The following is a 27938-nucleotide window of genomic DNA, read 5'->3' on the forward strand; positions in this document are numbered from 1 at the left end:
CAAGGGCATTTACAGGGAAGAGATTCAACTGTGGGTCCACTCCCAAGTGGACACCACAATGCACCAAAACAGAAGAGTACCTACCCTCATGATGCTTACTTACCAGTGGGGAATGGGATAAACTATCAACTAATCAGTGTGTTGTTTTGTATTTTTCCTATGGCAGATTATGATATGTTGTAAGGAGAAAAAGATGAGAAGAGGTAGTTTAAAGGGAGAGGGCTGAGTGTGATAATATTTAAGTAAAGTTTCATTGAAAAGGTGACATTTGAGCAGATTTGAAAGAGATGAAGAGGAGATACACGAGTACATATGGGGGAAGATCATCGTTGGTGGGGAGAAGAGCTCCATACACACACTCCAAGAGGGAGCATGCCTAGAATGGTTGAAGCACTGCAAGGAGGTCAGCTGGCCATTGTGGATAACAGCCTGTAAATAACAGAATTATAAGAGATAAAAGTCAAAGAAATAATAAGAGACAGAAGCCTAAATAATTCAGGGACTCTATGACACATTAAGGACTTTGCTATTTATTCTGAATGAAGGAAGTCCTTTGAGAGTTTCGAGGAGGGGTGTGAATGATCTGACAAATTTTAGAGGGCTCCCTCTTATGTGTTAAGAACAGACTCCAGGGAGATGGCAAAAATAAAGTATGAGTTGAACTGCTGCAATAGTTGAGGCAATAATTGGTGGTAGCTTATGCCAAAGTGGTAATCGTGAAGATGGTGAGAAGTAGTTAGATTCTGGACACATTTAGAAGATGGAATCAGCAGAATTTGCTAATCACTGCTGCACAATTTACTGTTTAGCCTTAAGCAAACTAGTTAATTTCTTAGAGCCTTAAAATCTTCTCCTTTAAATAGGGATAATATGTCCATACTACAGAGCAGATTGTGAGGCTTAAATGGAAACTATATGTGATGTGCTTGGCATTGTGCCTGAAATACAGCAGATGTCCAATAAGCACAACTTTCTCTCCTATCTTGTGGCTCCTATATTTTTCACTGTGCTTTTTCTTTCATCACTACATGTGGTCTTAAAAAAATACTCTAAGGTACCAGAGTACCTCAATAATACCTTAAAAATAAAATACTCTAAAGTGCAATACTCTAAAATACCAAATCAACCTTGATTTATAAATAAGGCAATCAATACAATTAATTTAAATGATTTATATAAAATTGCATCAAAAGTTAATGAAAACATCTCCGGACTTAACTCCCCATGCAGTGTACATTCGAGTGTGGAGTGAGATTTCTTACATGTTGATGTTTGAATCTTTTCAGATATCTCAGAAGAAATTAAACTCACCCTGGTGGATTTTAAAAGAGTGCTCTCCAAATTTTAAATTTTAAAGGTTTCTTTTAAAGAAACATATGCTATCCCAGCTGTCTACATCTAATAAAGCAACCACTGACGTAAGGGGGAGAAAAATGGAATATAACATTTCAGAGGTTTTTCAGATACACTGGGGACTTTTGAATAATATGAATGCCATTAAATCAAGTTAAAATGTATGTATAGGAATTATGGAAGGGTGAAATTCTCTGCAAGGCAAGTAGTATCTAAGATTTTCAAAGGCAATACTGTCTACAGTGCATATATTATTAATGAACTAGAAATATCACAGGTTATTAAAAACAAAATCTCAGTTGTTTCGGCTATTGACATATTTAAAATAATGTGTTTTTTAAAAAGATTCTTATATAAGATTTTATTATAACAAGATTTATAATCTTGTTCATCTAACTTTTATTCACTATGTGAATAATTATGCAGAGTACCAGTGCATATCTCTGTGTGTTATACTTGCTCCTGGTTAGAACTAGAAGTATTGCAGCATTCTGTTGGTAATATTGCTCACCAAAAAAAATTTTATTGAAGGTCACAATAGTCAAAATCTGTGGTAGCACTCCTCACACCAGGCACCAGCTGTGGTAGCACTCTTATGTAGGCCTAAGACTAACCTTTTTCCTACCACAGATGCTTAACTGCCCCCTACTGGGGGGTCGGCAGAAGTTTATTACCCACAAATGGTGTTTGCTTTAGGCCTTGGGACCTGGCCTTTAATCTTTACCCTCTAGTGGTATTTACTCACGACCTTTTAATCTTTACTAAATAAACGCAAGTCTCACCGATGGAGGCTGAGTCGCAACTGTTTACAGGACTCTGCTGGAGTCTGTAAGTGGCTCAGACACACTCAGTTGGACTGGTAAAGCAGAATATCTGTGTGTCTGTGTACTTGATTCATCGGTCTCTGGGTCAAGGGTCTACAAGGGACAGAATCCCCGCAGCTGTTGCCCCCGTGAGAGAAGCGCTACCAGAAAAGTCAGTTAAAAAAAAAATTAACAGTATTATTAGACTTGCTAATAACTAATGGTATGCTTTCAAGTTGAGTCAATAACTTAAGTAAAACAATTTTTCATATAACTGATTGATCATGAGAGCTAATATTTTCTGTTATTCATTGTATGACTTAGTTTTCAAAGTCAACTTAGTTTCGGGCACAAATAATTCTAATCTTAATTTGCTCATAAAGGGCAAAATTAATGAGCCAGGGCCAAAAAGAAAGAACAAGGGCTCCCCAAGCTGTCTACTCCCTCTTGATAGTCTTTCTTCTGCTGGGCAAGTCCAAATAAAGACCTAATAAAAGGAGAGTTATGAAAGGCCCAAGTGAGCCTCACTATCAGAATCATCTGGAGGTTTATTAAACATACAAATTCTTATACCACACCCACCCCTCCAAAATCAGAATCTCTAGGGTGGGACCTAGAAATCTTACTTAAGATTTTAGATGGTGTTGGCCTACAGAACTCTCCACCCCAAATCAACAGAATATACATTCTTCTCAGCACCACATTGCACTTATTCTAAAATTGACCACATAATTGGAAGTAAAACACTCCTCAGCAAATGAAAGAGAACAGAAATCATAACAGTCTCTCAGACCACAGTGCAATCAAGTTAGAACTCGGGATTAAGAACTCACTCAAAGGTGCACAACTACATGGAAACTGAACAACCTGCTCCTGAATGACAACTGGGTAAATAACGAAATTAAGGCAGAAATAAAGAAGTTCTTTGAAACCAATGAGAACAAAGACACAATGTAACAGAATCTCTGGGACACAGATATAACAGTGTTTAGAGGAAAATTTATAGCACTAAATGCCCACAGGAGAAAGTAGAAAAGCTCTAAAATCGACACCCTAACATCACAATTTAAATAGCTAGAGAAGGAAGTGCAAACAAATTCAAGAGCTAGAAGAACACAAAAAATAACTAAGATTAGAGCAGAAGTGAAGGAGATAGAGACACGAAAAGGCCGTCAAAAAATCAATGAACCCAGGAGCTGTTTCTCTGAAAAGATTAACAAAATAGATAGACTGCTAGCCAGACTAATAAAGAAGAGAGAAGAATCAAATAGATAGAATAAAAAATGATAAAGGGAAAATAACCACTTATTCCACAGAAATACAAACCACCATCAGAGAATACTTCTATGCAAATAAACTAGAAAATCTAGAAGAAGTGGATAAATTCCTAGACAGATACACCCTCCCAAGGCTAAACCAGGAAGAAGTTGAATCCCCGAATAAACGAATAATAAGTTCTGAAACTGAGGCAGTAATTAGTAGCCTCCCAACCAAAAAAGGCCCAGGACCAGACAGATTCATGGCCCAATTCTACCAGAATTACAAGGAGGAGCTAATAACATTCCTTCTGTAACTATTCCAAACAACAGAAAAAGATGGAATCCTCCGTAACTCATTTTATGAGGCCAGCATCATCCTGATACCAAAACCTGGCAGAGACACAAGAACAAAAACAAAAATTTCAGGCCAACATCCCTGATGAACATCGATGCGAAAATCCTCAATAAACACTGGCAAACTGAATCTAGCAGCACATCAAAAAGCTTATCCACACAGCCAAGTTGGCTTCATCCCTGGGATGGAAGGCTGGTTTGACATATGCAAATCAATAAACGTAATCCATCACATAATCAGAACCAATCACAAAAACTACATGATTATCTCAATAGATGCATAAAAGGCCTTCCAACATCCCTTCATGCTAAAAACTCTCAATAAACTAGGTATTGATGGAACGTATCTCAAAACATTAACAGCTATTTATGACAGACTCACAGCCAATATCATACTGTATGGGCAAAAGCTGGAAGCATTCTGTTTGAAAACTGTCACAAGACAAGGATGCCCTTTCTCACCACTCCTATTCAACACAGTATTGGAAGTTCTGGCCAGGGCAATCAGGTCAGAAATAAAGGGTATTCAAATAGGAAGAGAGAAAGTCAAATTGACTCTGTTTGCAGATGACATGATTGTATAATTAGAAAACCCAGTTGTCTCAGCACAAAATCTCCTTAAGCTGATAAGCAACTTCAGCAATGTCTCAGCATACAAAATCGATGTGCAAAAATCACAAGCATTCCTATACACTAATAACAGACAAAGAGCCAAATCATGAGTGAACTCCCATTCACAATTGTTGCAAAGAGAATAAAATACCTAGGAATACAACTTACAAGGGAAGTGTAGGACCTCTTCAAGGAGAACTGCATACCACTCCTCAAGGAAATAAGAGAGGACACATACAAATGGACAAACATTCCATGCTCATGGATAGGAAGAATCAATATGTGAAAATGGGCATACTGCCTTAAGTAATTTATAGATTCAGTGCTACCCCCATCAAGCTACCATTGACTTTCTTCACAGAATTAGAAAAAACTACTTTAAATATGGTACCAAAACTACTTTCATATGGTACCAAAAAAATCACATGCATAGCCAAGACAATCCTAAGAAAAAAACAAAGCTGGAGGCATCACATTACCTGATTTCAAGCTATACTGCAAGGCTACAGTAACAAAAACAACATGGTACTGGTACCAAAATAGATATATAGACCAATGGAGCAGAACAGAGGCTTCATCCCTGGGATGCAGGGCTCGTTCAACATATGCAAATCAATAAATATAATCCATCACATAAAGAGAACCAATCACAAAAAACACATGATTATCTCAATAGATGCATAAAAGGCCTTCAAACGGAATGCTTCCAGCTTTTGCCATTCATATTGGCTGTGAGTTTGTCATAAATAGCTCTTATTGTTTTGAGATACATTCCATCAATACCTAGTTTATTGAGAGTTTTATCACATGAAGGGATGTTGAATTAACACCACACATTACAACCATCTGATCTTTGACAAAGCTGACAAAAACAAGCAATGGAGAAAGGATTCCCTATTTAATAAATGGTGTTGGGAAAAATGGGTAGCAATATGCAGAAAACTAAAACTGGACCCCTTCCTTACACCTTATACAAAAATTAACTCAGGATGGATTAAAGATTTAAACATAAGACCTAAAACCATAAAAGCCCTAGAAGAAAACCTAGGCAATAATACCATTTAGGACATGGGCATAGGCAAAGACTACATGACTAAAACACCAAAAGCAATGGCAACAAAAGCCAAAATTGACAAATGGGATCTAATTAAACTAAAGAGCTTATGCACAGCAAAACAAACTATCATCAGAGTGGATATCCAGAATCTACAAGGAACTTAAACAAATTTACAAGAAAAAACAAATGACCCCATCAAAAAGTGGGTGAAGGATATTATTGGAAGAACCTGCCCCTGATATTTCAATGTAAGTTCTTTCTATTTTCCATAAGTGTTGGCCAGCTGAGAAATAAAGAGAGACAGTACAAAGAGAGGAATTTTACAGCTGGGCAGCCAGGGGTGACATCACATATCGATAGGACTGTGATGCCCACCTGAGTCTCAGACTGGCAAGTTTTTATTAAAGGTTTCAAAAGGGGAGGAGGTGTAAGAACAGAGAGTAGGTACAAAGATCACATGCTTCAAAGAGCAAAAAGCAGAACCACTAATAAGGGTCTAACAAAGATCACGTGCTTCTGAGGGAACAGGACAAAGGGCAAAAGCAGAACCACTGATAAGGGTCTATGTTCAGCGGTGCACGTATTGCCTTGATAAACATCTGAGACAACAGAAAGCAGAGTTTGAGAGCAGAGAACCAGTCTTGACCAAATTTACCAGGGCAGAGTTTTTCCCCACCCTAGTAAGCCTGAGGGTTAGGCAGGAGACCAGGGCATATCTCAGTCCTTATCTCAACTGCATAAGACAGACATTCCCAGAGTGGCCGTTTATAGACCTCCCCCTAGGAACGCATTCCTTTCCCAGCATATTAATCTTAATATTTCTTGCTAGGAAAAGAATTTAGTGATATCTTTCCTACTTGCACGTCGATTTATAAGCTCTCTGCAAGAATCAAAATATGGCTCTTTTTGCCCAACTCTGCAGGCAAACAGACGTTATGATTGTCTTCCCTTGTTCCATAAAAATCTCTATTATTCTGTTCTTTTTCAAGGTGCACTGATTTCACATTGTTCAAACACACATGTTTTACAATCAATTTGTACAATTAACACAATTATCACAGTGGTCCTGAGGTGACGTACATCCTCAGCTTATGAAGATAACAGGATTAAGATATTAAAGACAGGCATAAGTAATTATAAAAGTATTATTTGGGGACTGATAAATATCCATATTAATATGATATCTTCACAATTTATGTTCCTTTGCTTTGCCGTGGCTCCAGCTGGTCCCTCCGTTCAGGGTCCCTGACTTCCCACAACAGGATATGAACAGACACTTCTCAAAAGAAGACATTTATGCAACCAACAAACATATGAAAAAAGACACATTATCACTGGTCATTAGAGAAATGCAAACCAAAACCGCAATGAGATTCCATCTCACGCCAGTTAGAATGGCGATCATTAAAAAGTTAGGAAACAACAGATGCTGGAGAGGATGTGGAGAAATAGAAAACTTTTACACTGTTGGTGGGAGTATAAATTAATTCAACCATTGTGGAAGACAGTGTAGTGATTCCTCAAGGATCTAGAACCAGAAATACCATTTAACCCAGCAATCCAACTACTGAGTATATATCCAAAGGATTATAAATCATTCTACTATAAAGACACATGCACACGTATGTTTATTGCAGCATTATCCACAATAGCAAAGACTTGGAACCAACCCAAATGCCCATCAATGATAGACTGGATAAAGAAAATGTGGCCCATATACACCATGGAATACTATGCAGCCATAAAAAAGGGTGAATTCCTGTCCTTTGCAGGGACATGGATGAAGCTGGAAACCATCATTCTCAGCAAACTAACACAGGAACAGAAAACCAAACATCACATGTTCTCACTCATAAGTAGGAGTTGAACAATTAGAATGCATGGACCCAGGGAGGGGAACATCACACACTGGGGCCTGTTGGGGGGTATGGGGCTAGGGGAGGGATAGCATTAGGAGAAATACTTAATGTAGATGATGGGTTGATGGGTGCAGCAAACCACCATGGCACTTGTATACCTATGTAACAAACCTGCATGTTTTGCACATGTATCCCAGAACTTAAGTATTAAAAAAAAATTCAGATGGTATTTTCTTTTTATAATATAATATATTTATTATTTTTCCATAAGTTATTGGGGTACAGGTGGAATTTAGTTACATGACTAAGTTATTTAATGGTTATTTGTGAGGTTTTGGTGCACTCATTACCGGAGCAGTATACAATGAACCATATTTGTAGTGTCTTATCCCTGAATTGTGCCCCTATAAACATGCATGTCCAAGCATTCTTTTTGAATAATGACTTATTTTCCTCTGGGTAGATACACAGTAGTGGGGTTGCTGGATCAAATGGTAGTTCTAATTTTAGTTCTTTAAGGAATCTCCACTGTTTTGCACAGTGGCTGTACTAGTTTACATTCCCATCAGCAGTGTAGAAGTGTTCCCTGTTCACCACATCCATGCCAACATCTACTGTTTTTTTATTTTTTTATTATGGCCATTCTTGCAGGGGTAAGATGGTATCTCATTATGATTTTGATTTGAATTTCCCTGATCATTAGTGATGTTGAGCATTTTTTCATATGTTTGCCATTTGTATAACTTCTTTTGAGAATTGTCTGTTCATGTCTTTAGACCACTTTTTGATGCAATTGTTTGTTTTTTTCTTACTGATTTGTCTGAGTTCACTGTAGATTCTGGACATTAGTCCTTTGTCAGATGTATAGATTGTGAAGATTTTCTCCCTCTCTGTGGGTTGTCTGTTTACTCTGCTGACTGTTCATTTTGCCATGCAAAAGCTCTTTAGTTTAATTAGGTCCCAGCTACTTATCTTTGTTTTTATTGCATTTGCTTTTGGGTTCTTGGTCATGAATTCCTTGCCTAAGTCAATGTCTAAAAGGTTTTTTCCAATGTTATCTTTCAAAATTTTTATAGTTTCAGGTCTTAGGTATAACACCTTAATCCATCTTGAGTTGATTTTTGTATAAGGTGAGAGATGAGGATCCAGTTTAATTCTCCTACATGTGGCTAGCCTACTATCCCAGCACCATTTGTTGAAAAGGGTGTCCTTTCCCCACTCTATGTTTTTGTTTGCTTTGTCAAAGATCAGTTGGCTGTAAGTATGTGGGTTTCTTTCTGGGTACTCTATTCTGTTCCATTGGTCTGTATGCCTATTTTTATACCAGTACCATGCTGATTTGATTACTATGGCCTTACAGTATATTTTGAAATCAAGTAGTGTGATGCCTCCAGATTTGTTCTGTTTCCTTACTCTTACTTTGGCTATATAGGTTCTTTTTTGGTTCCATATGAATTTTAGAATTGTTTTTTTCTAGTTCTATGAAGAATAATGGTGATATTTTGATGCGGATTGCATTGAATTTGTAGATTGCTTTTGGCAGTATGGTCATTTTCACAGTATTGATTCTATCCATCCATGAGCATGGGATGTGTTTACATTTGTTTGTGTTGTCTATGATTTCTTTCAGCAGTGTTTTGTAGTTTTCCTTGTAGAGGTCTTTCAACTCCTTCATTAGGCATATTCCTAAATATTTTATTTTTTCTGCAGCTATTGTAAAAAGGGTTGGGTTCTTGATTTGATTCTCTTTTTCGTCACTGTTGGTGTATAGAAGAGCTACTGGTTTCTTTACATTAATCTTGTATCCAGAAATTTTGCTGAGTTCTTTTTTCAGTTCTAGGAGATTTCTGGAGAAGTCCTTAGGGTTTTCTAGGTAAATGATCATATCATCACCAAACAATGATAGTTTGACTTCCTCGTTGCTGATTTGGATGCCCTTTATTTCTTTCTCTTGTCTGATTGCTCTGGCTAGGACTTCCAGTAGTATGTTGAAGAGGACTAGTGAGAGTGGGCACCCTTGACTTGTTCCAGTTCTCAGAGGGAATGCTTTCAAGTTTTCCCCATTCAGTATTATGTTGACTGTGGGTTTGTCATAGATGGTTTTTATTACATTAAGGTATGTCCCTTGTTTGTTGATTTTGCTAACAGTTTTAATCATAAAGGGATGCTGGGCTTTTAGAATGCTTTTTCTGCATCTATTGAGATGATTATGTGATTTTTGTTTTTAATTCTCTTTATGTGGTATATCACATTTATTGACTTGCATATGTTAAACCATCCCTGCATCACTGGTATGAAACCCATTTGATTATGGTGGATTATATTTTTGACATATTGTTGGATTTGGTTAGCTAGTATTTTGTTAAGGATTTTAGCATCAATGTTCATCAAGGATATCGGTCTGTAGTTTTATTTTTTAGTTATGTCCTTTCCTGGTTTTAGTATTAGGGTGATGCTGGCTTCATACAATGAATTAAGGCAGGTTCCTTCTTTCTCTATCCTGTGGAATACTGTCAAAAGGATTGGTACAAATTCTTCTTTGAATGTCTGCTAGAATTCTGCTGTGAATCCATCTGGTCCTGGACTTTATTTTGTTGGTAATTTTAAAAATTACCATTTCAATCTCGCTGCTTATTATTGACGTCTTGAGGGTATCTAATTCTTTCTGATTTAAGCTAGGAGGGTTATATTTTTCCAGGAATCTATTCATCCCTTCTAGATTTTCTAGTTTATGTGCATAAAGATGTTTATGGTAACACTGAGTGATCTTTTATATTTCAGTGGTGTCACTTGCAATATCTCCTGTTTTGTTTCTTAGTGAGGTTATTTGGATTTTCTCTCCTCTTTTCTCAGTTAATCTTACAATGGTCTATCAATTTTATTTATCTTTTCATTTATATTTTTGTATTTTCATTGTCATTGCTGTTTCAATTTCATTGAATTCTGCTCTGATCTTGGTAATTTCCTTTCTTCTGCTGGGTTTGAGATTGGTTTGTTCTTGTTTCTCTAATTCCTTGAGGTGTGACCTTAGAATGTCAGTTTACGCCCTTTAAGTCTTTTTGATGTGGGCACTTAGGACTATGAAACTTTCCTCTTAGCAGTGCCTTTGCTGTATCCCAGAGGTTTTGATAGGTTGTGTCACTATTGTCATTCAGTTTGAAGAATTTTTTAATTGTTATCTTGATTTCGTTTTTGACCTAATGTTCATTTGGGAACAGGTTATTTAATTTCCATGTGTTCGCGTGTTTCCGAAGGTTCCTTTTTGAGTTGATTTCCAGCTTTATTCCACTGTGGTATGAGAGAGTGCTTGATATAATTTCAATTTTATTAAATTTATTGAGGCTCGTTTTATGGCCTATCATATGGGCTATCTTGGAGAAAGTTCCATGTGCTGTTGAACAGAATGTGTACTCTGCAGTTGTTGGGTGAAATGTTCTGTATATATCTGTTAAGTCCATTTCTTCCAAGGTGTATTTTAAATCCATTGTTTCTTTGTTGACTTTGTCTTGATGACCTGTCTAGTGTTGTCATTGGAGTACTGAAGTCCCCCACTATTATTGTGTTGCTGCCTATCTCATTTCTTAGGTTTACTAGTAATTGTTTTATAAATTTGGGAACTCCAGTGTTAGGTGTGCATATGTTTAGGATTGTGATATTTTTCTATTGGACAAGGGCTTTTACCATTATATACTGTCCCTCTGTCTCTTTTAATTGTTGTTGCTTTAAAATTTGTTTTGTCTGATATAAGAATAGCTACCCCTGCTAACTTTTGGCACCCATTTGCATGAAATGGCTTTTCCCTCCCGTTTACTTTATGTGAGTCCTTATGTGTTAGGTGAGTCTCCTGAAGGCAACAGATAGTGGGTGGGTGAGTTCTTATCCATTCTGCAGTTCTGTGTCTTTTAACTGAAGCATTTAGACCATTTACATTCAATATTAGTATTGAAACATGAGGTACCATTGCATTCATTGTGCTTTTTGTTGCCTGTATACTTTGGGATTTTTGTTTTATGTTTTTGCTTTTTAATATTTATTTTTGTTTTATATGTCCTGTGTAACTTATGCTTTAAAGAGGTTCTGTTTTGATGTGTTTCCAGGATTTGTTGCAAGATTTAGAGCTCCTTTTGGCAGTTCTCGTAGTGGTGGCTTGGTAACGGCAAATTCTCTCAGCATTTGTTTGTCTGAAAGCAACTGCATGTTTCTTTCTTATATGATGCTTAGTTTTGCAGGATACAAAATTCTTGGCTAACTGTTTGGAGGCTGAAGATAGGGCTCCAAATCTCTTCTAGCTTGTGGAGTTTCTCCTGAGAAATCTGCTATTAATCTAATAGGTTTTTTTTTTTTATAAGTTACCTGGTGCTTGTGTCTGACAGCTCTTAAGATTCTTTCCTTCGTTTTAACTTTGAATAATCTGATGACAATGTGCCTAGGCAAAGATCTTTCTGCAATGAATTTTTCAGGTGTTCTTTGTGCTTCTTGTATTTGGATGTCTAGGCCACTAGCAAGGCCACGGAAGTTTTCCTCGATTATTCCCCTGAATATATTTCCCAAGCTTTTAGAATTATCTTCTTCCTCAGGAACACTGATTATTCTTAAGTTGTTTGTTTAACATAATCCGAGACTTATTGGAGACTTTGTTCATATTTTCTCATTATTGTTTCTTTTTCTTTGTTGGATTGGGTTGATTTGAAGACTTTGTCTTTGAGCTCTGAATTTCTTTCTTCTACTTGTTCAATTCTATTGCTGAGACTTTCCAGAGCATTTCACATTTCTAAGAGTGTGTCCAAAGTTTCCTGAGTTTTTAATTGTTTTTTCTTTAAGCTATCTATTTCCTTGAATATCTCTCCCTTCACTTCTTGTATCATTTTTTTTTTATTTCCTTGCATTGGGCTGTATCTTTCTCTCATCCCTCCCTGATGAGGTTAATAACTAACCTCCTAAATTCTTTTTCAGGTAAATCAGGGATTTCTTCTTGGTTTGGATCCATTGCTGGTGAACTAGTGTGATTTTTGGGGGTTATTAAGAAGCTTTGTTTTGTCATATTACCAGGGTTGGTTTTCTGGTTCCTTTTCATTTGGGTAGGCTCTGTTGGAGAGAAGGTCTAGGGCTGAAGGCTGTTGTTCAGATTCTTTTGTCCCATGGGGTGTCCTTGATGTAGTACTCTCCCCTTTATCCTGTGGATGTGGCCTCCTGTGAGCCAAACTGCAGTGATTGTTGTGTCTTTTCTGGGTCTAGCCACCCAGAGAGTTCTGGCTCTGGGCTGGTACTGGGGGCTCTCTGCACAGAGTCCTGTGATGTGAACCATCTATGGGTCTCTCAGCTGTGGATACCAGTGCCGGCTCCAGTGGAGGTGGTGGTGGGGTGCAATGAACTCTGAGTGTTCTTAGCTTTGGTGGTTGAATTCTCTTTTTTTGTGTTCGTTGGCCTCCTGCCAGGGGGTGGCGCTTTCCAGAAAGCATCAGCTATAGTAGTGTGCAGAGGTACCAGCAGTGGGTGGGTCCCTATAACTCCTAAGATTATATGCTCTTTTTCTTCTGCTACCAAGATGGATAGGGAAGGACCATCAGGTGGGGGCAGGGCTAGATGTGTCTGAGCTCAGACTCTCCTTGGGCAGGTCATGCTGCAGCTGCTGTTGGGGAAGGGGGTGAGATTCCCAGGTCACTGAAGTTGTGTACCTAGAAGGATTATGGCAGCCTCTGCTGAGTCATGCAGGTTGTCAGGGAAGTGGGGAAAAGCCAGCAGTTGCAGGCCTCACCCAGCTCCCACACAAACCAAAGGGCCTGTCTCACTCCCACTGTGCCCCCACACAACGGCCCCAAGTCTGTTTCCAGGCGGAGAGCAAGTTGGGCTTGAAAACTTGCCTGATGCTACCTGCCTCCCAGCTGGGAAAGAAAAGGGCTTGGTTCTTCCCATGTCTGTGGAGTCTGCACACCACATATGTGCCCTCCTCCAAGTTCTGGCCAGGAGGCTTCTCACTCTGTTCAAATTGTTACAAATTTCAGCTAGAGAATTCTTTCTCTCTGTGGAGTTTTACCCCCTGCTCCTCTGGTCACCCTCCCTGTGGATCCCTGTGGTGCCAGGCAGGAATGGCCTGCTAGGGGATGCAGCAAGCTCCCAGGGCCTTTCTGCTGCTTCCTGTACCCCTGTATTTCACTCAGCTCTCTAAATTGACTCAGCTGCAGGTAAAGTCAGAAACTTGTCTTGCAAATAGACCTTCAGCTTCTCCAGTGGGGGTGTGTGTTTGGGAGAGAAGGGTCTCCCTTTCTCACTTCTGCAGTTGAGGCCCTCACAATATTTGGGGTGTTTCACAGGTCCTGCAGTAGCAATCTGCTTCATTCAGAGGGTCTGTGGGTCCTCTCGGGATTGCTGGTTTGTTCTCGCAGTCGATCTGGAGCCAAAATTCATAAAGTGAGTTTCCGCAAGCTGCTCTGTACTGAGCTATAATCTAGTCCTTCCTCCTGTCTGCCATGATCACTTCTAGATCACTTTTAATTTCTTAGATGGTATTTTCACATACTAAAGTTTGAGAGTCACAAATCCTAACTTCAAAAATAATACAAACAAGTCACTGAAATTTGTTAATGCACAATTCTCTTATATGTAAATTGGGGATAATTGTGTTCACCTCATAAGATCACTGTGAAGATTAAATCAGATAAAACCAAGTTAAAACATATGAAACATGCAATGTTTGGTACTATTTTTTGTCATTTTTATTGACTCCAAGTTGATGGTTTCCTGGACCGGTTCAATGGAAAGAGAAGAGATAAGATATTTTGAAAGACAAGAGATAATATATTTTTAAGAAAGCAATTCAAGTAAGATTGTGAAATGTATACATTACTGATTACAGTGAAGCCAGAAAAATTTGGCAGAGTGAAATAAAAATGAGTTCTGGAGGGTCTGAGACTCTTAACAATTTCAAAGAAAATTTGTAATGAACTTATCTGGAGAGTTAGCAGGATGGAGAATGGAAGGAAAGCCTGTGCTCCTTCACCTTAAATTTCCAGAATCGAAGTGCGTGTGCAAGTGTGTGTGTGAGTAGTATGCATATAAAATTGTTGGAAATGTGATAATACTATCAAACATACATGAAATCTACTACAAAGATACAAAACATATGACATTGGGCATTTGATATATGATGATTTAAAATCTTTGAGAGAAAATAAAATCCTATCTCTATTGCATCCAAATAATCTTTTTCTCTCCCCTAAAAAGTTGGATCAGTCTTTACGAGAGTAAAGGGTTAGAGAACACAACAGGGGAAAATTGTCAAAGAACAGGAGGTTAAAATGTAAGATTTCCTAGTTCTAGTGCCTCTTGGCTATGTCAAGGTGCAAGATATGACCTCAAAATTATTAAAGTGGAGTTGAAGAGCAATGGGGCTGAGATCAAACGCCCGTGACAGAGATTGTTGCATGGATTTTCAACATAGCTGGAGGATGGCAAGGTTTGAGGGTGAGAAGAAGATTGTACTCTAGAGGCAAAGAAATAATCAGTGAAAGAGGGAATAGAATACAGGAGGCTGACTGATGAAAAGTTGTAGAGTGTAGTGGAACCACAGTCAGGATATGCACCTCGTTGACATTAGGTTGAAAGAGTAATCCTTTATAAGTGAGTCAGCATTGTGAAGTTGAAAATTCCTCCTGCTTCCCTTTCCTCCAGGTCCCATAAGCATGAGAGAATAAGTAATGCATGCTCAGGCAGATTCCAAGGAACCAAATACCTCTGAGGAGCACCAGATTTCAGTAAGACAGAGATCTGATCTGTAAAAAGGTTGAGAATGTGGGGAAAGCCATTTATTTTGGAGGGGGAAGGCACAATTTCGTGACTGCTCTCAGTGCCCTCAAATAGAGCCTCACTCTAAAAAAGGAACCCTGCTCTTGGGGCTTAATGCTCTGTGGACATATCTTGAAATTCTTAACAAGATTATCTTGGAATTTGTGTTCTGTAAATGGAATCTGATGGAATATTAGTAGATGTGCCAGAGCTGGGAATCTTGTCCCACCTGTGATACTGCCTTTCCACTGCTTTCCCGCCTCCTCACCTTCTCAGAACAGAATCACAGCTATCTGCTCCCCCTGACCTGCCCAATGACCACTGCTACCCATAGTGGAGGCCTAAGCATGGGTCTGGGAAGGGACAAGGTCAGGTGTATGAGCCCCACAGTTTGAGTTGTGGGCAGGACCCAGGTACCTGTGAGGGTTTGCACTTGCCTCGCATGTATTTCCATGCCCCAAAGAGCATGAGATTAAATAACAAAACAAAAGAACAAAAATGCCACATAACTGGTTTAGAGATAAATCACAGGAGGAATGTGATTTTTTTTTTTTTTTTGCCTACTTTTTGTACAAAGAGCCTTGCATTGACATTTTGCGCTGGGCTCCACAAATTTTACAGCTGGTTCTGATTGGAGGTTTCCAAAGGTCACAGTGGAAAGAGTAGAGAAGGAAGGCAATGGTGAGGAGTTGGGAAAAAGGAACATCAACAAGACTTTATGGGAGGATGGATTCATACATTGAGATAATGGAGCTGATGAACTTAACATTTTGAAAAGTGGCCAAGGGTAAGTTTGCAAGATACAGAAAGTTAGTCTGTCAAAGATCCAAATGGAACTCGGGCCAAAATTTTAGTAAGTACACGGAACTCCAGTGCTTAATTTTATTGCCCATGGCCTCCGCTCAGGGTACCAAACATAGAGTTGAGAGGTTCTTATAAGTTACTTCAATAAATCCTTTCCCAGGGGCTATTTAGACACCTCACTTCAAATTTGAAACCACTCTTCATAGTGAATACAGGAGTAAACTCATGTTATTTGTGAGCAGGACGAAGCCAAGGGAAGGCAGTGGAGACATAGTATGAGTCTCATTATGAAGAGCTGGTTACAGCTGAAACATTAGTGAACTTACAAAGGAATCAGAAAATTCTTTGAATCTTGGGTTTCCGGTGGCGAACTTTTTAACTCTAATGAAAGACCTTAATTCTTCTCAGGTTTATCTGTAAAATGGGGATGATGATGATTCCTGCTTTTTGACTTCTCAGGGCAGTTGCAAATGTCAAACTACATAATTAATATAAAGTTTCTTTGCAAATAGCAAATATCTTTATTTTAATTCTATACCCCCCCCCCCTTTTTTTTTTTGAAGGCTTATGGGATGCTTTGATTGCTCTGTGGCTGCATTTAGGAGAAGGAAGCTGCAGTCATGCGTCATCACTGCCAGCCTCACATCTCTTGATGGTTAAAGCCTTAGGGTGCAGCAAGGGAAAATTTAAAATAACAAACAAAGCAAAAGCAGGAGGTGATGTTCCAAAGCAGAGGAAGGCTAAGTTTATATATACAAATGTCAAGTGTGTATGGGTGAGTGTCTCAGAAGCTTTATATGTTCTATATAAATATAGAAGTAAGGAGACTGTCTGAATAGGAAGAAAGGTCTTTTTCTTCTGAATTTTAGAATATTTTCTGCTCCATATCATTTATCTACATCTAAGTAGTCTGTTTTTCTATTTTAATGTCTCCTCCTGCCTTTCAATATATTACAGAACGGGCTAAGATGTAAGCGAGCTTAGCCTTGCCTAGTCACCTGTTTCATTCACCAGTGGGATATACCACCTAAAGGAGCTGTCACAAAAGAGCAGCTATGAACAGCATGAAAAACAGCAACAACAATTATAACTCTAAAGAGATGGATGAAACCCATTGTTATTTCATTAAACACCAATGTTGGGGTTTTAGGAAAAAAAGCTGTAAGCAATGAGTCCAGAAACTAAAATTTGAGTATGATTTATCATGCTACGTCCACAATTAACCAATATCCCAGAACTAATGTTTTTGAAATATCTTTTCTCCAACAGGTATTTAAGTTCTTAAAGTAGATAATATCTATATTATTTTCAAGGTTTTTGAGAAGAGCCTTTAAATTTATATTGTGTCCCCACCAAAAAATTGTATTTTCCCTTCTGTGTAGACAAAGGTAGTATTATTAATAGCTAGAGTGGGGTATATATACATTTATATTAACTCAATTTTCTTAGATGGAAGTGCCTGTACAGCTTCTTTGAAAAGATCGCCACCTAGGGGAAATTAACACGAGTTAATGCAACATCTGCAATGCACCACATATGCTGCGTAATATCTAATGGCGTATGTATTTAAGGAAAAAAATTATGCAAAACTGTGTCATATTTCAGCAAATGTGGTGGGCCACCTAGGAAAAATAGACTACCTTGTAGACCTAGAAAGTGTGCTTGTGCACAATTTTATTGTTTTTTCTAACACAGAACTGCATGTAGCTTTTGTTTATTCATTAGGGCTTGATTTTAATGACTTTCTCCATATCCAGAGAGATTTTAGAATATAGAATTTTTTACAAAATAGATATCCATTTGATTATGAGTATAAAACTTATATTTTTGGCAATTTTTACAATTAAAAAATAGTTTTAATTAGTACAATTGTTAAGATTCTTACATGTAAAAGAATTTCTATCTGAATTAAGCCTCAGAAATTAACAAAGATGTTTCTCCTTAAACTCATTTATTAGTTTCTGAGAATTTATAACTAGATCTCCAAATGAGAGCAAGTAAAGTGGGAAATAATTTAGTTGGTTCATTCAAGTAAAAATGGGTTATTTTTCTGTACTTGAATTTCTGATGTTTTTGATAAATGTCTTAGAGAATCACTGCATTTTCTGAAAGCACATTTAACATAAAATATGAGCCATGTTGTAATCTTTACATGCCACGTTGCAGATATGGGAACTTGAAAGAATGCAACGTATCTTTAAGTTGAAATGGATGCTTTGGCAACCATGAAAAGTTTGTTTTGTTTCATAAAAACAAGCTACTAATTTCAAAATCAACTTTCTAAAAAGTCAAAATATAATTTTAAATTAAATCACATGCTCTGAAGATAATTTTTGGTTAATTAGATACTTTTGGATCATAAATTTTAATTCATCAAGATTATAAAGTAGGCAAGAGTCTAATAGGGAAAAAACTTAAGGGATTATTTGAAAAAGTTTTATGTATGCTGTGTTTACAATTATTAGAACAGTTGTCAAACTGTCTAGTGACTGCCTGTTAACTCAATCTTCCCCATTAAGTGGAAAACCTCTTGGTAACAGTGAATATTTTTATATACAATTATTCCTGAGGTGCTATTTGAGCAGTGTCTGTTCTGATTACTTGGTGCCCATAGAACCAGTGGTTAAACAATTTGAATATAACTCCTAGATGTATCAATAGCATTTAGAAGAATGCGTGGCATTTAGAAGGAACATGAGACACAATGGGTGAATGAGTGACTAAATAGCCCCTCAAATTAGGCCTGTCCCCTGCTTTAAGTATATGTTTATGGAATCTATAACCCTCTCACAAAAAAATGAGTCTACTGTAGAAGGCATAGTTAATCTTTGTAAGGTAAAGGTAAATATGAATTATTCTATCACTTTTGAGATTATCCCTGCCATAATCATCTTGATAGATAATCAAGAGCTGGCGGTACACCAAAGGAAACTGTTTTGTCATATGAAATTATATGTATGTAATTATTTATTTTGTGTATATATATACACAATATATATACATATTGTGTGTATATCTCTCTATATATAGATATAAAATTTTAGAAATCAGTAGTATATTTGATCATGGGATAGAAAAGATTCTTTGATGAACTAAGATGAATTTATATACCTGGATAAGTAAACTTGATATTTTATCCCTGCTTATTAAAATCATTTACATTATTTGGCAATCCACCTGTAACATTCCTTAGCTATGCTAAATTCAAGAAGCACTAATTATCTCCAGTTTACAAGGTGAATATGTTTTAAGGTATACCAACATTTAAACTCTCTGTCTTTTCCTTTACTTCTGGCTGAATCTGATGGTACTCTTAGTGAAATAGGAGTTATAATATCTTACTTATAAGAGTGTTCTTAGACAAGTTCTTATTTCTTACTAAATCTAATCCATAGTGTCTATTTAGATTTTTGCCTGCCCTGAAATTTCTGATACTTTCATGGCAAATCTTTTCAACCTTTAACTTTCATTCTTCATTATATCCATTTTCTTTCAACTGACCTTCAGATAGTGCTATTACTTTGCTTTTATACTGTATTTTATTTTTTTCCTAATTGTGACTGCCACATAGCAGCTCTTGGGCTCTTCTCCTGCCAGTAGCTAGCAGTTTTCCATTTCTACCTACTTCCATTAGTAAAGGCTGATTCCTAATTTAGAGAATTAAGAATTCTGCAATCAGAGTGAACTTTACACTTTCACCTTAGAAGAAAGGGAAAAGGGGCCAGGGAACCGTTTTAATGATGTGAATATTCTAGCACAGTTTTGCACTCTGCTTCTTCACTCTCTTTAAAATGTCTCATCACATAAATAATTTATCACAGAACTTTTGGACATCAATTACTGAGACTCAGCACTTTTTCCAGGACAGCATTACAATATGCACTATGACTGCAAAAGTTTGGCTTTGGCTATTGACTCAAAGTTATGTCCTTGAATAATGTGAACTGAATCTAAGATTTCATCACACTCCCCTCCATTTCAGAGTGGACTTAATGATATAAGGAAACAGACTATGTGGTTTCCAACCTCTGTCACCTATTAGCTGTGGGATCCTGGATAACTTGGTCAAGAGCTCTTAGCATTGGCTTTCTCACTGCTAAACTAAGCATATGTTCTTAGCACAGGTCCTACACAAGGTAAGCACTCAGCAAAGTGAAACAGAATAAAGTAAGTGTTGGCTATGTTAAGCTTCACCAGGTACTCTAAACTGTAAAATTATAATAATTTAAAAATGTATTTTCATGTGCCTTTTAGAAACAGGAACATTGCCATGAGCATTTTTAAGATGGTTTATACTCATGGTGATTCTGTGGCCCAGCAAGTTGGAACCAAGAGCTTCTTGTTACATTAAAAAATTTTGTGTTCAGTTCCTGTGCAAATCTATGCATGAGGACAGGGCTATTATACCACACAGTTTAGAGTACAAGAGATGTGGTTGAGTCTCTACTTACTCTTTCTTCTGCTTTACTAATGAAGTAGGTTTTAGTACACACATGGATAAGTCATTATGCTTCTCTGTTGGAACTACCTAAGAATCATAGATCATTTCATAGATTTATTTTTATTTTATTCTTTTTTTAAATATTGAAATTACATATTAAGGGCTTCTTATGTGCAAGATTGTGCACTGGAAGTAGAAAGATGATCAATTCCTTGCCCTATAGCCTTTTCTAGACAGAAGAGAACCACAGGTAATTAACGAGAATTTAGAAAGGATAATGGAAATACCAATAAAGTGAAGTGTTAACGAAGTACAAAGCAAGAAGTACAGAGCACCTCTTTCTAGAAGCACTGTGGAGGAACTGATGAATGCATCACTAAGGCAGTTGTAAATGCAGAAACTCTCTCTCAGGCTAAGGCAGAGCCCACTCGTAGCATTGATTTGTGCTCCCACTAGACCTAGACAGCAGCTGGAAAGAGCTGGGAATCAGGCAGCAATAAAAATATTAATTATCTTCTGGGTGCCAGACCAACAAGCAAGCAAGTTTGTTTCTTTCCCTAACAAGATGTACTCTAATTAGTGGCCATGATCATTAACAGATTACACCGTGTTTGAGTCCCAGGAGGTGATTGACTATCACAAGTCCTGCTTTCACTACCAGGCCAATGGATACATACTCTCATTTTTATTTCTCGAGATTAAAGTGTTAAGCATTATTTAGTTTAGCAATTTCAAATTTGATAATTGTCTTGTTTATTATCAGTATTTAAAGGAAAACAAATACACTGTCAGTGCAGATTGTGAATGTTAATTAGTGGTGTTACTGTCAAAGGAATTCGAATAGACAGATAAAATATGATTCATGGAATAAAATTATTATAACTTTATCAAAATAATAATCCACAGGCCTCAAGCACTCTTGTGGGCCAATGTTTTCCCCCTTTCCTTCACACACTTTGGTAGTTTATGTTTATGGCTTAGCCTTATAGGTCAAAAAGATACTAACTTTTAAACACCAAGCCATATAGCAGCATATTCAAATAAATAATTTAAGTATCTATCTTAATACGGTGCTTTGTCACAATACCATTACAGTACTCTTTTTGCATTTGTATTAATGTATTATGTGTTCTAAAAAATGCATCTGTGAATATAGTACAACAGCTCATCTATCATTAGCTTACATTTAAATGTTTTGCCTTTGCCACTAGGTGGCACCTATATATTAATAGTTGTAGAGCATAAGTTCTACGTAAGAAGGCAATATAGACAGTGGAGAGAAAAGTAAGCTATTTTATTAAATTTGTTTTGTATTTAAATATTTCTTCAGGAAATAATGTAGAATTCACAAAACTTTTTAAGACTAAGAGAAAACATTAAATACTCATTATTCTTTTTTTAAAAAAGATGAACATTGATTTTGGAAAAATCCACTGGGGGCTGCCAGGGGAACATATAGAGCCACTTAGTTTTGACCTCAGCTTGCCATCCTATATTATAATCTCCCAGTTCAAGGAAATTCTGCAATCAATAAAAATTAATAAAAAATAAGAACTGTAATTATATATGGCAGCATTAAAATTCTGCTTTTGGTGATACTATTTAATGATAAATGTCATATGAAATGTGCAGTCTAATAGAAATTTTTGTGATAAATGATAAATTAACACCAGTTAAGAGTCTCAAATTACTAGGACTAAAAGTGACATGCTAAAAATCTAAATATATTCATAGGAGAGGATACACAAATAATGCATGATAACAGAACTATCAATCATTATAAAAATTTCAAATGCCCTCTGAAACCACCAGAAGATGCCAATATTAATAGCTTAAATAACAGCTAAAAATGCCAGTTAATGTCAAATCTAAATTTTTAAAGAGAAATGTGGATTTCTAGTCTTAGGTGTTAAAAGTTTACTCAAAATAACCTTCCTGGGATAATAAAATATCACCAATAGAATTTAAAAGAAATCAAAATGTAAGAGAACATGCAGTAATCATTAAAATTTTATTACAACTCTTGGTACTGTCTATGCTTCACTAAATATTGCATTGCATTTATTTATTGAAATCACAGTATTGAATTTAGGCAGCACAAGCTTAATAGCTGAATAGAAAGAGTGTCCAGCTCATGAGAAGAGTGCATGGATAGTATGTGATTAGTGTCTTAAGTTGAGAATAACCATTCTAAAAGCAACATCCAAAATAGAAAAAGAAAAAGATTTAGAATGAAGCAAGCAGCCTAGAAAGAAGGTAAGTCAAAACCTATGTAACATGAACAATGGCATAAATAAGTAGGGGAGCTTCTTCAAAACATAGTCCAAATACAGCCAAGTCCTTTTTGTGTTTGAAATATAATACCTTTGTTTATTTTTCTATAGTGCAAAACTAGGACCAGTTGGTGGAATTGGTGGTCAAAAGCAAAAGCCTTCCTTTTTTTTTTTTTTCAAGGTAAGCGTCTTGCTCTGTCACCCAGGCTGGAGTGCAGTGGCTTCATCTCTGCTCACTGCAACTTCCACCATCTCCTGGGCTCAAGCCATCCTTCCACCTCAGCCTTCCGAGTAGCTGAGACCACAGCCATGGGCCACCATACCTCAGATAACAAACATTACTTTTTTTGATAGGGATGGGGTTTCTCCATGTTGCCCCCGCTGGTCTCGAACTCCTGGGCTCATACAATCTCAAAGTGCTGGGATTACAGGCATGAGCCATTGCACTGGGCAGGACAATTTTTTTTTAAATTAAAACTAGAACTTCTTATTGCGGGAAATAGGACCATGTATTTTAAATTGTAAAAAACAGTTCTGCATGTGATATTCATATAGAAAACATTAATATATTTTCTGTATAAAAAGAAGGGAGGAATAAAAGATTTGAGCTGATGACCTTTCAACATACAAAATCTATAAGCTTTTTATTTAAAGCCATTGTTTGTATGTTAAATTTTACAATAATTGAGATAATTATAGATACTCTAGTAGTTGGAAATCAGTTAGAAATACATGCATGGTCTACATGTTGGAAATAATTTTGTTATACTAAGGTAGACCGACTAGGGTACTATAGCATCTGCAGTGGAGAAATGACCCTAGCAAGCTGTCAAAAGTCACTAGGGGCTCAAAGTTGTAGGGCATTAGGACCTAGTGTTCATAGTTACAGAGAATATTTCAGCTCTATTATGTAGTATCATATAGCTGCCCATTATTCAAGGAGGGCAATTGTCAGTCACTCCCCTTGGGAATCCTTCTGAATATAGGATTTTTCTGTTAGAGAAACTCTGCTATGTATCTCTATTTATACAAGTATTTATATGTAAGCGGATTTCTAAAATGGTTGACATCTAAAAGTTAAATTCTGCACTTGTTATACCCATCTTGACTGGATTTATCTTGAAATGAAAGTATACTTGATTTGAGGCAATGCCAGAGAAGTATTTAAATGTAGTTTGTTCCAGGAATACATTTGTCTCAAACACTCCCTCCCTGCCTCCCACCTGCCCCTTGTAGTAGAACTACTAGATCATATTACCATGCAGCAATATATAGGTAGAGCAGTAAAAGATTCTCCCCAGAGCCTGAAAGCTTAAGGGAATGAATAACTTCCCCCTTCTGAGGCCCAGTCCCAAGACGCAAGACCACTTGCACCAGCAGCGTGCATCAGCAAGACAGCAAAAGCAGTAAGAGAGCTGCCTGGAAGACATCTACCCTGGCCAGAAGACACCTACGCTTGCCGGAAAACACGTACCCCTGAAGATACAGAAAGAGGCCATCCGGGTACTACGCAGCACTCACGTCAGACTGGGACACTTCCTGTTTACCGAGGACTGTAAAACCCCTGTCCTGTCCTCACTTGGGGCTGACGCCATCTTAGGCCTCAGCCCGCCTGAACCCAGGCGTTCATTAAAACAGCATGTTACTCCACACCGCCTTGTATTGTTTGTTGGTCCCACTCTCTGGGCTCCAAGCAATACAAACACCTTTCAAACAGTATATTCTTCAGTGTCTTGATCCTCCAAATAACTCTCTTCTAATTCCTCCTGACCACAAAAAGCACTTAGACTCTAGGATGACTGATTCTAGCCCAGTGGCCTGGCAATGGTGAATTATACCTTGCATATCACATTCTTGACATTTGTGTGTGCTAGCATAAGAATTATAATTGAAACAGGGATTTAAGTATCTCCTCTCTAGGTGCCTACCCTCCTTGGACTCAGGTCAAATTTATTAAAGGAAGTTTTTTTCTAGATAGGTTGTTTGAAATAAAACAACAGCAAGTTCAAGTAACACAGTGTACCTACAGCTTTTAACTAAAATAGAGGACTTGGGTCCTGAAACAATTTCCTTTGATTTTCAGGTATTTTATCTATAAAAAGGGAGATAAAGCATTAGTTCATAGGATAGTTATATGTTTAAATGTGATAATGTATGTTAACCACCTTGCATGTACTCAAATGTGTTTTGAAATCTAACATCTACATTTTGATAGTTTAACTGTTCTACATAAGTGACTTACAACAGGCATTAAATGTTGTTTGGCGTTTTCATATATCTGTATCTGTATCTTAATCTACAATGAGCTTAACTTTAAGTGCAGCATAAAACAGAACCTTCAATAAAGTGGTAATATTAGGAATGATATCCAGTTATACACCTATAAAGTTACCTATAAATTCTTACGAATATTTTTCTAAAGCAAAATTTTGATTTTACTTTAATTATAGATGAGAAGCAACAAAGCAACATTTATAACAATTTATCCCACTCAGGCATTTTTTCCCACCAAATGTGTATATTGATATATATACACATAAAATATTCCTGTGTTAGATTGTCATCACATCACTTATATAAACTATTAACCCACTACAAACAAATTTTTTTCAAGTATTACAGTTGCATTGATTTTGATTTTGAAAACATGCATTCAACTATCCATTACTTCTATGGAAAAGGACAGGTAATTCTTAGCACCAACCATTAGGGCATTAATGTCAACCATAAAAGGAAACATCATTGACCTGGGGCAAGGGTAAGGACAGAGGGGAGATAAAGGACAGAGAATATTATCTTGGGAAGGAGTTCAACTCTAGAGATTTAACTGGTTCTCATATAGTCTGCATAATGGTATCTGCAGCTCAAAGGTAATGTATCTGATTAGAGTTATACTAGGGGAAATAAGACAGAGTTAATGAATCATTTTGTTATTTTGGGAGATTTTACACTTACAGTTGCTCGCATCACTAACAAGTAACTTTTTGACACCACATAATATGTCTATGACCTCATTTGTGTATTTACTGGATACTAGGAAGTATTGAATGCCACTGTTGGGAGCGTTTGGTAACTATTATCTCACTTAGTCTTTACAATCTCATTTCATCCATGAGGTAGGTACTATAGATGAGGAAAATGAGATGTCAAAATTTCAGTAACAACCCTGAGGTCACACAAGTAAAAAAATGATAGTTTTGAATGCATAAACCACAGTCTTAATCATTAAATTCCCATGAGGCTTCTGCAATGGATCTAACACCTGGGTGTCAGTGCTGTTGGTTCATAGACCACACTTTAAATATCATGGCAGTAGACCATGTGAAGTGTCCATTTACACACTATTTTACCAGAAGCCAAAACTACATTTGAAGGACAAGCTGGTTCATACTTAGTTCTGTGGCATTAATAACAACTGAAATATCTGATATGTCAGCCCAATAGAATTGCTATGAGATTTTCTGGGGCTTGCTAATAAATTTAGACTGAACTAATGTTCAGAAATTATGTGAGACGACTTTGTAAAATGTAGTTTAACATTGATCAACAGCGTTTTGCAGTTATAATACAATTCTTCTTAAATATTGAGTATTTTGTCTTCACAATATACCTAAGTGATAAAGTATAATCACTAACACTGAGGAAACAGAAACCCAAGGCCAGTGGCCACCACCACAGGTCACTTAGGCAGCATGAACACACATCCAGGCCTTCCCATGCCACATCCAAATCTTTTCTTCTCTTCCATTAGCCGACCTTGACATTGGACTGTATTCCACTAATTAACTAAAACTAAATAAAGAAAAATCCTACTTAACTACTGAAACAGCTAAGATAGCCACATTCTGATTTCCATTTTAATATATAGATAATCAAGGCCAAAGTGATTTGACAACATTGAGTAATTTTCAGTTGTTTTACATTAACATAAACCTTATTGAATACAAAACATGGCTGCATGTATCATTTTATTATGCTGCTAAAAAAAAATATAATTTAAGGACTTTTTTTTAGTCTTATCGACTCCCTTAACCCAAGGTCACCTATGGGAGATGTATCATTTATTTCCCAGATCTGTAGGTTTGGTGTTAGCTGGAGGAGATTGGTCATTTCACCTCTTACATTTATTTTAATGGAACTAAATATGTTACAAATACTGTCTTCCTCATATATGGATGTTCTAAAACTTCATAAAATCATGCTCAGAATTCAGAGTTGATCTCTAGATGTAAAGTGTATTTACCATCTTTAGAGGGCTAATATTTTCACGGAAAATAAAATTCCTCTAAGTTACTGTGGAGACAAAGTAATGAAGACAAATCAAGAAATGCTGTCAGTCTCTAGAGGATGAAAATGCCAGACTCTCTACGTGAGAAGAAAAACCTCAGAATAGACAGCAACGATGCTTATCAAGTCCAGGCCCTATAATCATGTTTTATGATTTATAATGTTCTTTTTCTGACAACTGGCAAAATAGCTCCATTCTTGAAAGAAATGCCTAACTAGCACCTCATCCTCACTGTGTTCACCCAATAAAGTTTGAAATGATTTTAATAATAATGAATTTATTTTGGAAAATTGTATTTTCCCTTCAAGTGTACACATACCTCTAAAACTAAAGACTGGGTTATTCAGAGCCATACTAACACTGTAAAGGGCACGGGATCATCAAGTTGTACTGAATAAACTGTGCAAGAGGCTCTCCATGGGAGTTGAGAACTATGGTGCTCCAATCATGCTGAGCAGGAAACCCTAAGATCCCCCTCATTACATGATAGTGGGTGGTTAGAATGGTGGGTATCCTGGGATGACCAATCCCTTCAACCCCTGACATGGGTTGATTATTTCATATTAGCCGTCAGGATTAGTAAAGCAAGCATCACAATATCTGGCTAGTTAAAAAAAAAAGAAAAAAGGTCAGCTATTATTTTGAATGATGTATTCTCTATAGGTAATTGCTGTTTAGACATCAGAAACTAGCTCACAGAGACTCACACTTACACATCTTTGTTTTACTCTTTATAACAGAGACAAATTCAAAAACAAAATAAGATATTCCACCCCCAAAAGGTAGATAATCTTTTTATCTAAAAAAAAATCCATTCTGGAAAACTATTTTTATGGCTGCTCAGAACTTAGGATAAAGACTATATCCAATAACAAGGCTTCAAAACCTAAGCTATGTTCCATTGTTTGCAGTTACCTTGGACTTTAACTAGATGTGCAAGTTGACTTCTGACCATGGGGAATCCTCTCCATGACTGGATTATGGATTGTTGAGGCCATGGCTGATAACCAGTTCCACAGAAGCAACTTCATGTTCTTCTAAGGAAGATCCATA

The 27938-nt window shown here is 36.9% G+C and overlaps 1 protein-coding gene and 1 long non-coding RNA gene across 2 annotated transcripts; one reads left to right on the forward strand and one right to left on the reverse strand.

The window, feature by feature from the left end:
* Positions 1 to 225: 225 nt before the first annotated feature.
* LOC129459958 (uncharacterized) lies at positions 226 to 27938 on the reverse strand. The gene is made up of 3 exons (XR_008650108.2): positions 27801 to 27938; positions 2136 to 2317; positions 226 to 429 (listed from the first exon to the last, which is right to left on the reverse strand). It is a non-coding gene; the product is annotated as an uncharacterized lncRNA (long non-coding RNA).
* LOC129459957 (putative uncharacterized protein encoded by LINC00615) lies at positions 14964 to 24957 on the forward strand. Its single transcript, XM_055237369.1, has 4 exons — positions 14964 to 15048; positions 16447 to 16658; positions 22709 to 22778; positions 23941 to 24957. The coding sequence occupies exons 2-4, from the start codon at positions 16603 to 16605 to the stop codon at positions 24154 to 24156; spliced, it is 342 nt and encodes a 113-aa protein (XP_055093344.1). The 5' UTR covers positions 14964 to 15048; positions 16447 to 16602; the 3' UTR covers positions 24157 to 24957.

Source organism: Symphalangus syndactylus, chromosome 13 (assembly GCF_028878055.3).
Source record: "Symphalangus syndactylus isolate Jambi chromosome 13, NHGRI_mSymSyn1-v2.1_pri, whole genome shotgun sequence".
In the NCBI taxonomy this organism is placed as follows: domain Eukaryota; kingdom Metazoa; phylum Chordata; class Mammalia; order Primates; family Hylobatidae; genus Symphalangus; species Symphalangus syndactylus.